The sequence below is a fragment of the Rhinolophus hipposideros genome, assembly GCF_964194185.1.
Source record: "Rhinolophus hipposideros genome assembly, chromosome: 8".
NCBI classification, from domain to species: domain Eukaryota; kingdom Metazoa; phylum Chordata; class Mammalia; order Chiroptera; family Rhinolophidae; genus Rhinolophus; species Rhinolophus hipposideros.
The window spans coordinates 50,647,279-50,663,502 of NC_138054.1; the positions used below are offsets into that span (position 1 = coordinate 50,647,279).

At 37.3% G+C, this 16,224-nt stretch overlaps 1 protein-coding gene across 5 annotated transcripts in view; it reads right to left on the bottom strand.

Moving 5' to 3' along the window:
* PATJ (PATJ crumbs cell polarity complex component) overlaps positions 1-16,224 on the bottom strand; it is a 299,142-nt gene that overhangs the window by 81,727 nt on the left and 201,191 nt on the right. For all 5 annotated transcript variants that reach the window (XM_081055925.1, XM_081055924.1, XM_081055921.1 and 2 more), the window contains one exon: positions 7,986-8,058. In XM_081055925.1, coding sequence (XP_080912051.1) covers positions 7,986-8,058 — 73 coding nt within the window. The remainder of the gene's footprint in view (positions 1-7,985; positions 8,059-16,224) is intronic.

Here is a 16,224-nt window from a genome sequence, read left to right on the forward strand (position 1 = left end):
GGTTAGCAATAAAGGACTTAGTTTCCTAGGAGAGCTAAAGTTTATAGAAGAGTTTTCATGCTTAAATGAGGCACAGAACAAAACAGTGCAGGTTCTGTTCTGAGAACAGAATGGTTCATATGCGTTAAGGAACCTTCAAAACACCCTGCTGACCAGGAGCTTAGAAAACAGGAATCAGTCAGAGAGAAGGGAAGGGAAAATAGGTCAGCAAGCATGATTTCCAAAGCACAATTGTATCATGGTGGTGTGAAGACCATCTGGCTGACGGATGGTGGCCCACTGACACCCAAGATGATTCAGCTAATCCTGTTGGCTGGCTGTGCCCTTCCTCTCCTGCTGAATTTCAAACCACCTGTGCAAAGCTGCCTGTTCAGCCAAGGCTGCTGAAGAAGAATGACCTTTCCCCATGAAGACCACAGTCAACAGATTCCATGGTGAATTGTGCTTTATATATGAATGATAGGAAAAGGCAAGGCTGGTGACTGTACATTTAACACAGCCTTTACAAAAAAAAAAAAAAGACTGATGAAAAATGCTATTCAATCCCCACTGAGAAACCTCTTCCAAACTTTCAGGTGTTCTAAACTCCCTGCCCTGGGCTTGTCCAAAATCTTCTACATAAAACAATGATAATTTTTATTTTTATACTACTTTATTCTTTCATACCCATTATTTGTCTATAGTAAAACAGACAGTGAGAACCTTGACAATAGGAATTTATGTTTGTGAGTAGATTATCAATAACAGTTAAATTAGTTAAACTATTATTGTGGATCGGAAAAACACTTCTGAGCAGATAAATGTTCCATAGTGGTGTTCTCTACCCTGTTTCCTCATTTAACATGACAAGAGTATATTAGTATATACAACTTTGTCCTTTTAAGCGTTTACTAAGCAAAGTAACTTAAAACAACAACAAAACCCAGCGACTACACCTTCCTGATGTAATCGAAAGTTCTTTAAAACAAACAAACAACAAACTTATATTGGTTTAAATGATTTATTAGTTTCCTTGCAGGCCTAAGTTCGCAAATATTTCTTTCTGCAAAATTGTGTTTATTAGATGTGACAAACTGAATTTCTTCTACCCCCAATCATGAGCATTTTTCTAGGCTACTCAGAATTCCAGAAAAGCGGCACACAATTAAAGATAAAATGGAAATTATGCTAATGGGGCTCCCTGGGTAATCAACCTCTCCCCTCTTTATGAGGCCTGTTCCATCTCACTTAGTATTGAAAAAACCATGACTTCAGAAAACAAGAAAAAAATGAAGGTTCTTGATTCTATAACGATATTGTAAACGAATCAGCCTGCCTTGTCGTGGAATGGAATAAATAAATATCTTGCAACCCAAGTATACTTGAGCCCTCAGTACCTCTTACAAGACACCACATCATTGGCTTTCTAATTGGGTTTCCCTCTTCAAACCATCTTTGACATTGCTATTAGAGTAATTGACCTGAAGGAGAGCCCTGATCAGACCATTTCATTGCTCAAAAATGCCTGCAACAGTTCCCAGTGCCTAACGTATAAAATTCAAATCTTCTGAGATTTAAATTCAAGCCTCTTTCATTTGACCTCAATATATTTTTTCAACCCCATCTTCAATTACTCCCTTTCACGTACCCTTCTACTTCTCCCATTCCACACTCAGATTTTTCTTAGTTCTGTGTTTTAGTTTGTGCTGTTCCCATATTTTTATTCAACCATACTCACATTTAAAAATCCAATCTATTGATCAGAAATAGCTGTTATCCTACCAGGTAATACTATTCATCTTCTGTGAATTCCTCCTAAAGCTTTATCTTTCAGGGTAACTTGTTTTAGCAATTACGTGCCATATTTCCCCTATAAAACAATAAGTTAGTAGAGGGTAGAGACTATGTGCAATTAATCTTTGTACGCTTTACAAAGTAGACACTTGGTAAATAGCAGCAGAATGAATTGAATCAGTAAGAAGTTAAGTATTCAACACTGAAATGCAACATCAAGGATACAATAGAAAAGCCAAAATATGGTCCCTGCCATTTACTTAATAAATAAATGCCAGGGGGTGCCAAAAAAATGTATACACATTTTAAGAGATAGTAACACTTTGGTCAACGTTGCTCAGGCAGTAGTTCACTATAATCAGAAGTGTGTGGATGCTGATGGTAACCACTTTGAGCACCTCTTATCATTGCAGATGTCAAATGTGACTTGTATTCATCTTTTGTTATAGGGATATATTAATCCAGTTTTTTCCTTTCTTAAAATGTGTATATATTTTTTTTGGCACCCTCTGCATTTATTAAGCAAGTCCTATGTGCTAGGCACTGAGGATTGAGTGGTAAAGAAGACAATAAGCCTGGCCCCACAAAAGTATCCAGTTTAGTGTGTGGTGCTTACAAGCCTACATTCTTAAAACATCAAAATAATGCGGGAAGTACAAGTAACAGAATCCTTGATAAACCCAGTAAGAAATGGGTCTCTCTTATTCTATAAATAGGCCCAGGTGACATATACAAAGGATAATTTTTACCTTTTAAATAAATCATGAGTATTATCTAACTATGAAGGGAGTAAATAAAGATTACTGAAGAGAATGGTGTGGCATGAAGCTGGTCATAAGAATAGTATCTCACATCTGAGCACTTATTATATTCCAGGTGCTAGGCTTATTACTCTCTATCCATTATTTTATTCATTTTGAGTCCTAGAAAACTTGGAGGAGGCTTCCAAACAGCAATTCTTCAAGGAATTAGTGGTTGAGAATTAATAAAGAGGAAGCCGGAAGGTAACCAGGTGGAAGAAACAACAGGAATGGAGACATAAAGGGTGAAAAGACCAAGATGTGTGTGGGGAAAAAAATCAACAGATACATGTAATGTCCAGTGCTTCAGTATGCTTTAATGAGAAAAGAAGGCTGATCAGCGGAGGTTTTGTAGGTAAATAGCCTTACTTCCTTGACACGAAGCTTTGGCCTGGCAGGCAAGAGGGAGGCATTAAAGGTATTTGAACAAGAGGACAAATACAATGACTATGGTAAGAAAAGAAATCCTGTGTTGTATACGTAACTGTTGAAAATAGAAGATGCTGGAGGCTGGGAGTTCTGCTAGAGGGCTGTCGTAATATAAGTATAATCACAATTAATATGAGTTCTTACTGTGTGCCAATAATAATGCTAAAAAGTAAAGCAGTAGGAATGCTAATAACCCATTATATATGTATATAACTGCACAGATTATAAAATGCTTTTACTTACATTTAGTACTTGATCCTCATAATTACCTGTTGACACAAGCAGAGGAGGCTATTAACCTGGCTTTACAGAAATGAGCAGACTTTGAGAGGTAAAATACCTCTACCAAGGTCATATGCCCAACGGTATTGGTAGAACTAAAACAATAACCCACATCTTCAGCCTTCTTGTTCAATGTTCTATTAGCATTCTTGTTCACTCTACTAGTACACAACTGCAGGAAGCCAGTGTGTTTTCTGCCATATCCTTGGTGTCTAGAACAGTGCCTGACACAAAATAAGAGCTCAATACATACTTGCTCCACAAAGCAATGAATATAAAATCTCATTAGTATTTAATAAAAGTGCTATCCAATTACACTTAACTATTATTGGCGGGTCCAACTTAATATCTGGTTCTGATTTAAATAGTCTAGCTCTCTCAGCAACATATCAGATATAAATGACGCTGAAGTACTTACTAGAAACAGCTGTGGGGGTGGGGAACGGCACAGTGAGAGGGACCACACAGGTGAATGGGAAGGGATGAAGTAGTGGTCAGGAGACCAGAGCACACCTACACACTTCATATACCAACCACAGGAGGGGGAATATTCATCATTTGGTGGCAGTTATTGGAGGTCAATCGTCCAGAGAGAAACTAAAAACCCTCTTGATAATATAACTCATTCTCATGGTGCAACAGAAGTATCACATGGCATATCCCTTCAGAGAAAAGGATTTCTTATTTATTATAAATTTAGATGCCTAATGTGATTTAATTAGTTTTGGAAATTAGTTGCAAATAATGGCACACTCAAATTTGACTTAAATATTGTGACAAAGCTCTTAAAATTTAAGACCGACATTATTTATATTGAACACATATTACTAGTCTTCTTTATTCAAAAATAAAATCAATCTTCTAAATTTTCAGAACCCAGAAAGTTATTTGTATGACACCAAATTATTTTCCTGACTTATTACTGATTGTGTTATGTTAAAGTGTAAGTAAAATTTCTGTGGTTAGCACAATTTAAAAATGAAAACAGTACCTAATGTTGTACAATATACTTAAAAACTGAGTTAAGTATACTCGAATATTCTAATAGTTTACGTTTATTGAGCACTTACTTTGTGCCATGAGCTGTACTAAATGCTTTATATATATATGTTACTTCTTTTACTCTTTACAAGTCTATGAAGCTTTGGTGGTCACAACCCCCGGTAAAGATATAGAAACTAATGTTGAATATCCCACCTGCCTTTGGGCATATGGGTATGCTATTTAAGTCTCTCTAGACCCCAGTCTCTTCTGTAAAGTAGAAATAATAATATTGTCTCTCAGAGTTCTGGATGTAAGTGGGACATGGGACAACACACTTAAGATAGTATTTGACATAGAAGACACTATATCAGTCATCCCCTTATAAGTGCTGCCCTTTCAGCAGGAGGCAGCAGAAACTGCTTGGCTGGGTAGAGACTAGAGAAGATAAGCTGCTGGTATCAGAAGTCATTCCTGACAGAAAGAAAACAAAGGAAACCAAACAGAAACCCCAGAAATAGTCCTTTCAAATTCAGTGTTGACACCAACAATGTCATTTACCCACTCCAAGACACAAAAGCTGGATCTCACAGAAATTTTATAATTTAACGACAGGCCAGTTTTCTTGGTCACTATAAGGGTACTTTCCTTTGGCACTGAGAAAAAAATATGGGCAATAAAAAAATTCAGTTCCAAGGGGATGATATTTTGATGGGAACGTTCATAACTAACAATACTATAAAAAAAAAAGTATTCTAAAATATTGAACCCCACGCATCCAACAAAAATTTTTACATGACATTTTATAAACACAAAAGTATTAGGCATTAAGGACCAACATGTATCAGGCACAAGATACATATAACTATATGATATACATATAACTATAAGATAGATATATATGTCTTACTTAATCTTAATCCTACGAAGTAGGAACTATTGTTATCTCCCCATAGATAAGTAAGGGTAGAAGAGTTTACCATAACTACATAAGGTCACATGTCTAGTGTATGGTTGTACCAGGATTTGAATTGAAGTAATATGGCTTTGGGGTCCCTTTTTTTCACCACCATGCTAAGTGCCTACCCTAGCTCTAATTTAGAATGAAAATACCTAGTGCTGGCAAAGCTGTGGATATTGGTAAGGAGTAAATACCAATACCTATACCTACAATCTTTTCAGATAGTAATTGGTCAATACAGATGAAAATTTTGAATTTGTATAGCTTTTGTCTCAACCATTGTACGTTGGGAAAGTCTATGCTATGGAAACAAAAGCACTAGCACCAAATGACTGATACATGCATGCATGCGTGCCTCCTGCAGATGCTTATTTTGGTATTTTTTACTGAGCACCTGTCAATATTAAGCAAAAAAACAAGCTTTCACTTTTTAATGTATAGAATCTATTTCAGACGGATATACAATATATACCTCAAATTCAACCTCTTAATTTTTGCCTACCTGTTAAAGAATAGTATTCTTCAACAGACCGTGGTCAATAGCACCACTAATCCGAAAAATCTAGGGTTATCCATGATTCTTTAGTTCCTCTCAGCCCCCACAGTTAATCAATCAAGTCTTATTTAACATCCAAAACATAAAGAGTCAGCTCACTTTTCTTTGCTTCCAATACGAAAAGAAATCTCATCCAACCACAATCAGGTCCCACCTGGGCTCCTGCCTTCCAGCACACTACTTTTAGCTTCCTGTGGTCCATTTTCTATCTAGTACACTATACATAAGGTCACCTCTGTTATAAACCTTCTAGTGGCTTCTATTGCACATAGAATAAAACTCAAATTTCTTACTCTGACTCACAAAGCTCTTCTCTCCCTCTCATCACACTCCATTACTCTCTGGGCTCCCAATATGCTCCCAGCCACGTTTCCCAAACACTTCCATCTCATTCTCACTTGAGTACTATTTTTGTCCCCTCTGCAGGCAAAGCTCTTCCCACTTATTTTTGCATGTCTGGCTCCTCATCATTTTGATCTTGTTTAAATTTCACCTTGTTCAAGAGGACTTCCCTGTGACCAAACAAAGTGGGCACAAGCCACGTTCCCTATTTTAATTACCTGTAAGGCACTGATCACCACTAATAATTCTCTTAGGTTATTTATTTGTTAGTTAATTTTGTCATTTGGATGTAAACTGAACCATGGCAGGGGGCCTTATCTGTTTTATTCCCATCTATATCTCTAATACCAAAAACAGTGCCTGACACATAATATGCACTCATCGAACACTTCCTGAATGAAAAGAACGTGTATTATAAAATCAGATATTTCCTAAGAGAGACACTATTCATATGTAGCTGTCTATTTTTGTTGTAGAAGCAAAGGAAAAAGTGCGGAGAGATACTAAACAGTAAATATTAACTTCCTGGGGGAGGTGGGGAAAGGAAAATCAACTTTGTCTTCCAATAAATAAGCATTATTTGATTAGCTATACTAAGTATGTCTTTTTGAAATTAAAAATAATTCAATAAATAAAAAATGTAAAGATGTAATATTCCCTCAGGTAGGGAGACTATATCTATTTATCTATCTATCTATCAATCTATCTTTCTGTATCTCTAGAGCAGATCAATATGATAGCACTCTAGTTGTATTAGCAATTTCCCTGTCAATAGATGAAAGTAATTATTTAAAGATATCTGTAATCATAAGTCTTAAAGTGTTTTGAAACCATAAAGAAAGAGGTATGATTCAATCATTAAAAAAGGGAATTTTCTAATAAATTCCAAAATGCCCAATGAGGACAAATTGTATGTCTAGAAAAAAACCTTCAAGAACTTTGAGACCTTCTCTGTCTTCTCTGCCCTGGGAGGAGCTCTCCTGCCACAGTCCCTCCTCCTGAGAGAATGTGAGCCTGCGCCAAGTTCGCCTCTTCCCCCTCCTTGGTGAGGAGCGCCTCTCAGCTGCTGAGCCCATTACTCTCTGCAGCGGTGCTGAGAAGACCAGAGACAGTGACAGAGAGAGGAGAGCCTCGGCAGCTTGGCAGCCCCACATACCCTGACCTCACTTATTTCTAGCCACAGCTTCCAAACCAGCACTATTTTAAGGGACATTGACGCAGCAGACAAGTTCATTGTGGCTGGGGCTGCCACAGTAGGGCTGGCTGGCTGGCTCTGGGGCTGGAACTGGGACTATGTTTGGGAGCCTCATCATTGGTTATGCCAGGAGCCCTTCTTTGAAGCAACAGCTCTTCTACACCATTCTGGTGTAGAAGAATTCTGGTGTCAATCAGATGGCCCTCTCAGAGGCCACGGGGCTCTTTTGCCTGATGGTGGCCTTTCTCATCCTCTTCACCACATGAAGGAGCCATCTCCACCTCCCATAGTTCTTTGTCCTGTGTCTTGTCTGCCCTGTATGTTCATTTTCCCATACCTCCCCAGGCAGCCTGGGGTCAGTGGTTGGACCAGGGTTTGACCGAAGGAAGACAAATAAATACTGTATTAATAAGAAAAAAAAACCCAAAACCTTGAGGAAGGTAATACTCATATGGTTAAGTTCTAATGTGTTTGTTTAACATTGTTTTATATTACTTTATAATCATACCTCAAATACTTTCTATTTTAACTAGGGAATGCCCTACTTAATACATTCTATGAGTGTGGAATATAGCATACTGAAAATCAAAACTGTCAGATTTGGAAAACATGATCACAACAAATCCATCGAATATATTCACTACAACTAATTAGGAGCCATCTTACCTCAATAAAAGACGGAGAACTTGATGGTAATGGAAAGGGAGTAACGGCCATCTGATTGACTGCGTCTTCATTTCTGTGGATATTAAAATAGGCAGAATCAGTACACATTAAATGCTAAGTTCCTGGCTCAAATTATAATCATTACTTCAGTTGAAAATGCATGCACAGCACTATAGAATAAAAAAAAATATATAAAGATATACCAGTTTGAAGCATGCAAAACCATTAGGCACAAAAAGAGATGTATTACTCAAGGGAAACTAAGATACAATTATTAGTGACAAAGAATAATGATGCTAGGAGTTGGCCAAATCCTGCTTAGTAAGTCAGGTGCTGCAGAGGATAATTTTGGAAAGGCATCAACTCTTTCAACACAGAGGAATATAAATTTTTCAAATGGGTGTGTGTAACCTCTAGGCCTCTCTAATGTCTAGAGCATTTTGTTCTTTGAACTGGAAAGATTCCCAGCCTCCTCACTTGGCTTCTAATTTTGTTCTGCCAAATGAAGGATGATGGGATGTATACGCCAGTCCTCACGGGGGTGGACTCCGGAAGGGGGAGTGATGAATGGGGAGAGCAGAGATCCAGACAGACAATGCTTTGTGGGTTAGCCTAATTCTACTCCTCATCATCCTAATGGAACCAGAGGAGGTGGGAGCTGAAACTTCATCACCAGGGTGACAGGCAGAGAACAAATCCTAGAGTAGCTGTTTTGATTATTTGAGCTTATTTCCACCATGTTACTAGCAAATGGTAGGCGGTGGTTCTGCTGGAGATTTATCCTTTACTCCTCATTCATGGTACACAATCAATATAATTATCTCAAGATTTATGTTAAGTTTGACTTTGAAGTTTCACAAAATAAACCAAGGAAACACACAAAAATACTTCTTACTAGTGTGTAAAAAGCTAAGAGTATTCACAGATCTCTTAATATGATCAGTATATGTAGGATGGCCACGACCAGAGTTAGGAGGGCGCTCAAAATTCCACCCCATTTTATTTTTTACTTCTCATCAATTGGAAAAAGATCCATTGGTCTATATCATCCCTCTTTTGGGGCTTTAATCGTATCACTGCCTTATCTGAAATGTCTTTTTTTAAGTTAAATTTATATCCCACCCATCTTTCTCCTCCCGTGTGAGTTCAATAACTTCAACTAGGTGAATTATTCCCTTAAGTTCAAAGACTATCTATATATTAACGTTTTCCAAATTCACATAGTTAGCCCACCAGAGTTATTATGGTTCTAAAACATGTATCTGATTATATTTCAGTCTCCTGTTTAAAATCTTCCTATGGCTTCCTACTACAGTTAGGATCAAGTCCAAAATTGTTAGGGAGGCTTCAAGGCCTTGAGCAGTCTGGCCCCAGGCCCCATCTCTGGCCTCCTCTTCTCTTTTCCTTGCTTATTTTGCTCCAGTCCAGCTACACAGGCTTTCTTTCCATTTCTCAGCCCCCCTCAGGGCCTTCTCTCATCCTATTCTCTTCTGCTCTCCACGCCTGTTGCCCAAATCCTTTGTTTGATTTCTTCTTATTTCTCCTTGACAGCTCACCATAAATGCCACTTCCTGAAGCAAGCCTTCCAAGACCTCCACTATATATGCTTATAGCACGCTATGCAATGATCATAGATCTGTTTCATAATTTACCTAACTGTTTTGTATGAACATTTGCTTCAAATCTATCTTCCCCTCAGATGGTAAGCACTCCAAGGATAAGACTCATTGTCCTTCCAACTCTCTATTATATCATCTTGGGCAAACACAGGGCTTGGAAAATAGTTTATACTTAACATGACTATTTTTGAAAAATGTAACGATCACTCATTTCAATAAGGAGTTTCAGTTCTAGCACTACCACTAACTAATTATAGGATATGGGGGAAATAACTTCGAAGAGAATCAGTTTCTTGATCTCTTCGGTAAGTAGGTTGACCTGTACAAATCCCAAGCTGATATAAATACTTATGATATAAATACTTAAATATAAACAAAAAGATGAAGTCTAGGGGCCATTTCTCAAGGAACCTTCTCAGATCCTTGGATTATCTAGCACACCAGCCAAACCTAAGCAAAGGGGAGAAAAAAACTAAAAGTATAAAGTGACACAGAGCGTGAAGAATGTATCTTTTTTTTCCCTGACATCATTATAGATGCCTCGAGCATACACTATGTTAAGAGATGGCTATTGTTTCTTGAGGGAGTACAATCCATTCCTTAGCAGTTTGCTCATACAGAGAAGGAGTAGTCAGTTACTCTTGAGAAAGTAATAGCCTTTTCCCAGTGGTAATTCCCTTCCTGTTCAGTTTCCCCCATCGAATAACACAATAGAGCTCAGCTCTAGTTTAGAGCTGAAAGCCAACACGACATATCGGTCTGCTCAAGGTTCAGAGCCCACGGGGCAGAGTATATTTGGCAGTAATTAAGCAGATGGCTTTCCATATCTCTTTCAAAGGTTAGCAGCATTAAAAACATGACTGCACATAAATTCTTATTGAGAATCATGATTAACTGGACTTAACTAGCTCAAATCAGTCACATTATCCCTTCATAATTTAAAGATTTTCCCCAAATTAGGATGACTTTAATGGCCTGTAAAATCCATGTTAATTTTTTTTTAAACCTTACAGAATAGAAAACCTACAACTACTCTCAGTGAAGAGAAGAAAGCTGCTATAAGAAGTTACAGGTCATAATCCTTTACAATCCACTTATTAGTGAGTGTTCACATAACTCAGCATCAAACAAGTGGAGACCTGACGTGGCAGCAATTTTAAAAAGAAAGAAGTAGGAAGAGAGAGACCAAAGGAGAGAAGGCAGTTAGCCTAAATGACTGCTGGGGACCCTCTGACTCCTCATATTCTATGATTCTCGTAAGGAATGAAATCTATTTTCTTTATAATTAACTTTTCCTTTTCAGTATAACTAACAAGTTTTTTAGGCCCCTGTGTCCCATACAGGACACAATCAGGAATTGTAATTGCTTGTTGGTGTTTTTATAATTATCTTGAACAGCTGTTGGGAGAGAGATAATGGAGTTCTACCATGGATAACAGTGAGAACAGTTTTTCAGATTAAGAAACCCTATAAATATGTGTTCTTAATCACTGTACTTGCTGTGCTATATTAAAATGATTTGTGCTGTTGTTTCTCCCTCTCTAAACCCAGGGATGGGATTTTATTTCTTTGTGTCCCCAGCTTGTAGCAGGGTACCTGACAGACACTAGGTGTGCTATAAATGTCTGTTGAATGAAAGTGATCTGAACGAGGAAGGGAAAAGATATGAAAGCAGAATGACCAAAACTATGTCCTGGGCTTTCCAAGCTGCTTGCACCAGTTAATGACAATGCGCTACCTGCAGTGACCCCGTTGTTAGTACTTACCACATTAATGGTCCATTCTTGGGGTGTCTGCCTAGATCACAGTGATCCCCTGAATGGACTACAGGAGCAATGTCTACACTGTATAACACTAATAGCCTGACTCAACCTCAGTGGATGTAGGAGACAGACACCTGTCTCAGTTTGGGCCAATAGATTCTCTCTACCAGGGACTCAGAATGTAAAACAGACACACAGAGATGAGGAGTATCTAGATGAGTGGTATCTAGATAATACCAATGGAAATGTTCAGGGATAAACAGGGGTTCAGGACTCCCTTCTGCTGACATCTCTAGTCACCCTGGTTCCTTCTCTTCAGATTCTTAGTTGGATGGCCCCTTCTTAGGAGTCTGTGAGGCATCCCTGTTTCTCACAATACATTCTCCTTCTAATTTAAGCTGGCTAGAATTTACTTTAATTGGTTGAAACTTAACAATACAACTCTTATTTTTATTTTGGATATATACATTTGTTTACATTTTAAACAAATATTTATAGTGTGGGTACAAGATGAATAAAACATGATTCTTGTCCTTAATGACACTAGCAATTAGAGAGGAATATAGCTGAGTAAACAGACAATTACAACAGTGGAATTACTGTCCAGGGACTATCAGTTTAGTTTTTCTCCAAAAGGATGCGAGGGACACTTCCAATTCAGTTTCTTGTTCGTAGAATACATTTATATTCATGACTAACATACATTCTGGATTCTGATTTCAATTCTGTTTTGCTACAATAATACATTCATCTTTGTAAAAATCATGCAACTTGTGTTAGGCAGAATTCTAAGAAGGTACCCAAGATTCCAGTCTCCTTGGTGTACAGATTGTAAACAGGATGAATTTCACTTCCATGCTTAGGTTTTATTATACAGCACAGCTGACTAAGATAAAGGGAGATTATCAAGTTGGGTTTGACCAAATCACATGGGCCCTTTTAAATCTGGAGATTTCACTTCTCAGAGACACGGTGTCCCGATGTCTTAAGTTAGTAGGCTGACGTCCATGAATTCTAAGGAATGCCCGGAGGTCAGCGATAGGAAGTCATCTATTAGAAGCACCATTGCTGGCTTGAGGATGGGAAGGACCTTGTAGCAAATAATGTGAATGGTCTCTAGGAGCTGAGAGAAGTCCCCATCTAAGAACCAGCAAGGAAATAGAGACTTCAACAAGAACGAGCCTGGAAGTGGATCTTCCTCCAAGGATGCAGACAAAAACTCAGCCTGGCCAACCCCTCGATTTCTGCCGTGTGAGGCTGTGAGCAGAGAAGCCTTATGCCAACTCATAGAACTATGAGCTAATAAATCGGTGTTGTTTTAAATGATTAAATCTGTGGTAGTTTGTTATACAGCAAGAGACAACTGATACACAAAACGTTTTGGTTTGGAAAACATGGTCACTAGAAACGTAATATTTGCATTCTTACCATGTGCCACTGTTGTAAATGTCTTTCACATATTAATTCATTTAACCTTCGTAACAACTCTGTGTGGTAAGTACAATTATTTTCTTCAACACAGAGATTAAGCAACCTGACCAAAGTCACAAGCTAATAAATAGCTGTGTTGATATGGAAATTCAGCAGTCTGGTTTCAAAACCTACTCTTTTAACTACTATACTACAGTGTTTCTCACTTGAACAGCTTGTCTCAGAGCCATAAACATCTTTTTCTCTTATATATACAAGGTAATGTTCCCATACCCCTTTTGGGGAAAAGTTCTACTAGGTCACAATTTACTCTTAAAGCTATTTCTTAATTTTGCTTAAAATAAAGATGCATGCAAGGTTCTAATCCTGCTCACTGTAATTCGATCAACTTTTCATACTTAAGTTCTGAGTGTCATATCTACATTACCCATTCCTTATAATGATTATAAAAGACTTCAAAATATCCATTGTGTTCAATAGCGCAAGTAGATTGGCAAATAACACAGTGAAAGGTAATTCTCTCAGTTCTCTTCTGTGATAGCTATTAGAGCGGTTCATAAACCCTCTGGAAACCATTTTCTTCCCCTTTAACGTTCAGCCTGTACTTGACTGACAACATTTCCTTTCTCTGCCTTGGTGATCACTGAAACACATGATGAGTGGAACCTCTGTTACCTGGGTACCTGAATGACCACGGTGAGCAGGACCCCTTGCCAAGTGCTCATGAACATGTAACATGAGAAGGAAAGAAATCTCCATTGTTTTAAGCCACTGAGATTTGGGGCTGTTAGTAACAAAACCTTAACTGAGTCTATCCTGACTCAAAGATGCTCTAAATAAGTTTATTCTATAATAACTTCTTTAAAAAGTGATGCTTATACCTTATTCAGAATAGCTAAAAACTGGAAACAACCTAAATGTCCACCTACAGGAGAATGGATCAACAAATTGTGGTATAGTCATAGGCTGGTGGATGGGTGAGAAAGGTGAAGGGATTACGTAGTTACAAACTGGTAGTCACAAAATAGTCACAGGGATGTGAAGCACAGTATGGGGAATATAGTCTCAATAAGACTTTAAAAACTACGTGTAGTGTCAGATGAGTTCTAAACTTATTGGGGGATCACTTAATAACATATAAATGTGTAGATTGGAATATTACTTAATAATTAAGAAATAAAACTATTGGTACAGATAACAACATGGATAAATCTCAAAAAATTATGTACAATGAAAGAAATCACACAAAAGAATAAATACTGTTTGATTCTATTTACATGAAGTTCAAGAATAGTGAAAACTAATCTATGGTGACAGAAATCAGGAAGTGTTTTCTGGAGGAAGGGACTGACTAGACAAGAGCATCAGCAATCTTTCTGAGGTGAATGAATGCTCCATGTTTTTGTTTTAGGTGATGGTCACACAGGTGATGTTTTGTATTATCAAAACTCAACAAACTGAATACTTAAAATCTATTGCGCTGAGTATAAATGATTAAAACTAAAATGAAAAATATTTAACTGAATTCATGATTATATATGGTGTGAGACAAATAGGTGCTTTTCTGGAAAAAAATTTGGCCAAAAAGCAGACCTATGCAAAAATACAGTTCTATCTATAGTTCTATCAGCAAGATGTAAGCCAGATATTAAACAACTTTTTATAACCTTGGTTTCTTAATCTAAAAAAATCGGATAATACCTTCTAATATCATAGAATTGTTGTACGATAATATACATGTCAGAGCACTAAAGCACAATAACAATAGTTAACATTTAATTTTTTATGGTTTTATGATGTTCAGATGCATAAATTTCCAGGTGCTAAGTCTTTGGTTACTGTTAATTCATTCAACTATGGATCCTTACATACAAAGCAATCATCAAGTCTAATGGTTTCATTCTAAAGACTTCATCCTTTCTTGTTTTTTCTTCTAGTCCCATGGTCCCCATCCTAATTCACGTACTTTTCATGTTGCCTAGACTATGACAACAGTGTCCCTACTGGTTCCCTTGTTCTGCTTTCTCTGTGTCTCAATCCATTCAAATCATTCCCCTCTCAACTGTGAACCACTTGGCTGCACTCCTAGCAACCAAGCCTGAAAATGTAATCTCAATAATCCAACATTATAGAGTTCTTTCTATTGGTGCTTGTTTTGTCTGACGTATAGTTACTTATTTGCATGTTTTGGAGAACTTCTTAACTCTATGGTCTTCTATAGCATCTGACATACAGCAGATACTCAATAAATGCTTGATTTAAATTTGTTCATGCAGTTTGGACTAAATTTTTTTCCTATGTAAGTCTATCCAGGTATACTTGCTGTACCCACTTCTCTAATAGTAATGTCTCTTTTCTCTGAAATTCTAAATTTATATGGCTTTTCTCAGCGACTTCATTTTATTCTTTTAAGAATATACCCCTGCATTCTTAAAATCACATACATGTCACCTAAAGGGATTTGTTGATAAAACTCTGTATATTTATTCCTTACCCATCACAGTTGTAACTGTAATTCAAATTGTAATAAGAGATTTCATTAACATGTTATTTGAAAGATCAGATCCAACAACAATTGACGAATTTCTTAGGATAAATATGGGATACTCTCTCCAATATAAACTCTGAAAGAACACTACAAATTGTAGTCAAAGGAATGATTAATGGGCTACAAGGAGAACATCCTTCCCTGTCCTTCAGGAAAGCACAATGAGCCCATGACAACAATTTTTGAATGAAGAAGAACAAAAAAATCTGACATTTCCCTACTAGGCCGGCTATTATACCGATCCCACCTAATATCCTCACTCCTGTGTCTAGAAGGTATAATACTATCTATGTTTGTCATAGTAGCAGTAATGATCCTAAACACACATCTGACCACATCAAGCATAATACCAATTGTACTGATACGGAAATCTGATACAGTGTGTGTGTATGTATGTATATATTTGTAGAATGCCATAACTTTTCATTTATAAGAGACTGAGTTATCTCCAAGGAGCATTTCTACTTCTCTGAAAAGTAAAAGTGTATTCCATCATAAAATCCATAGAGAATCTCAAGGGTTCTCAAATAGGTAAAATAATCTTGAAAAAGAAGAACAAGTTGGAAGTCTCACTCTTCATGATTTCAAAATTCATTGCAGAGCAATAGTAACCAAAACAATTTGGTACTGGAATAAGGACAGACTATAGACCAATGGAAGATAACAGAGAGCCCTGAAACAACCTTCACATATGTGATCAAATGGTTTTCAACAAGAGTGCCAAGACCATTCAATGGGGGAAAGGATAATCTTTTCAACAAATGGTGCTGGGAAAACTGGATAATCCTATGCAAAAGAACAATGTTGGATCTTTCCCTTACACTATATACAAAAATTAACTAAAAATGGATCAAAGACCTAAATGTAAGAGCTAAAGC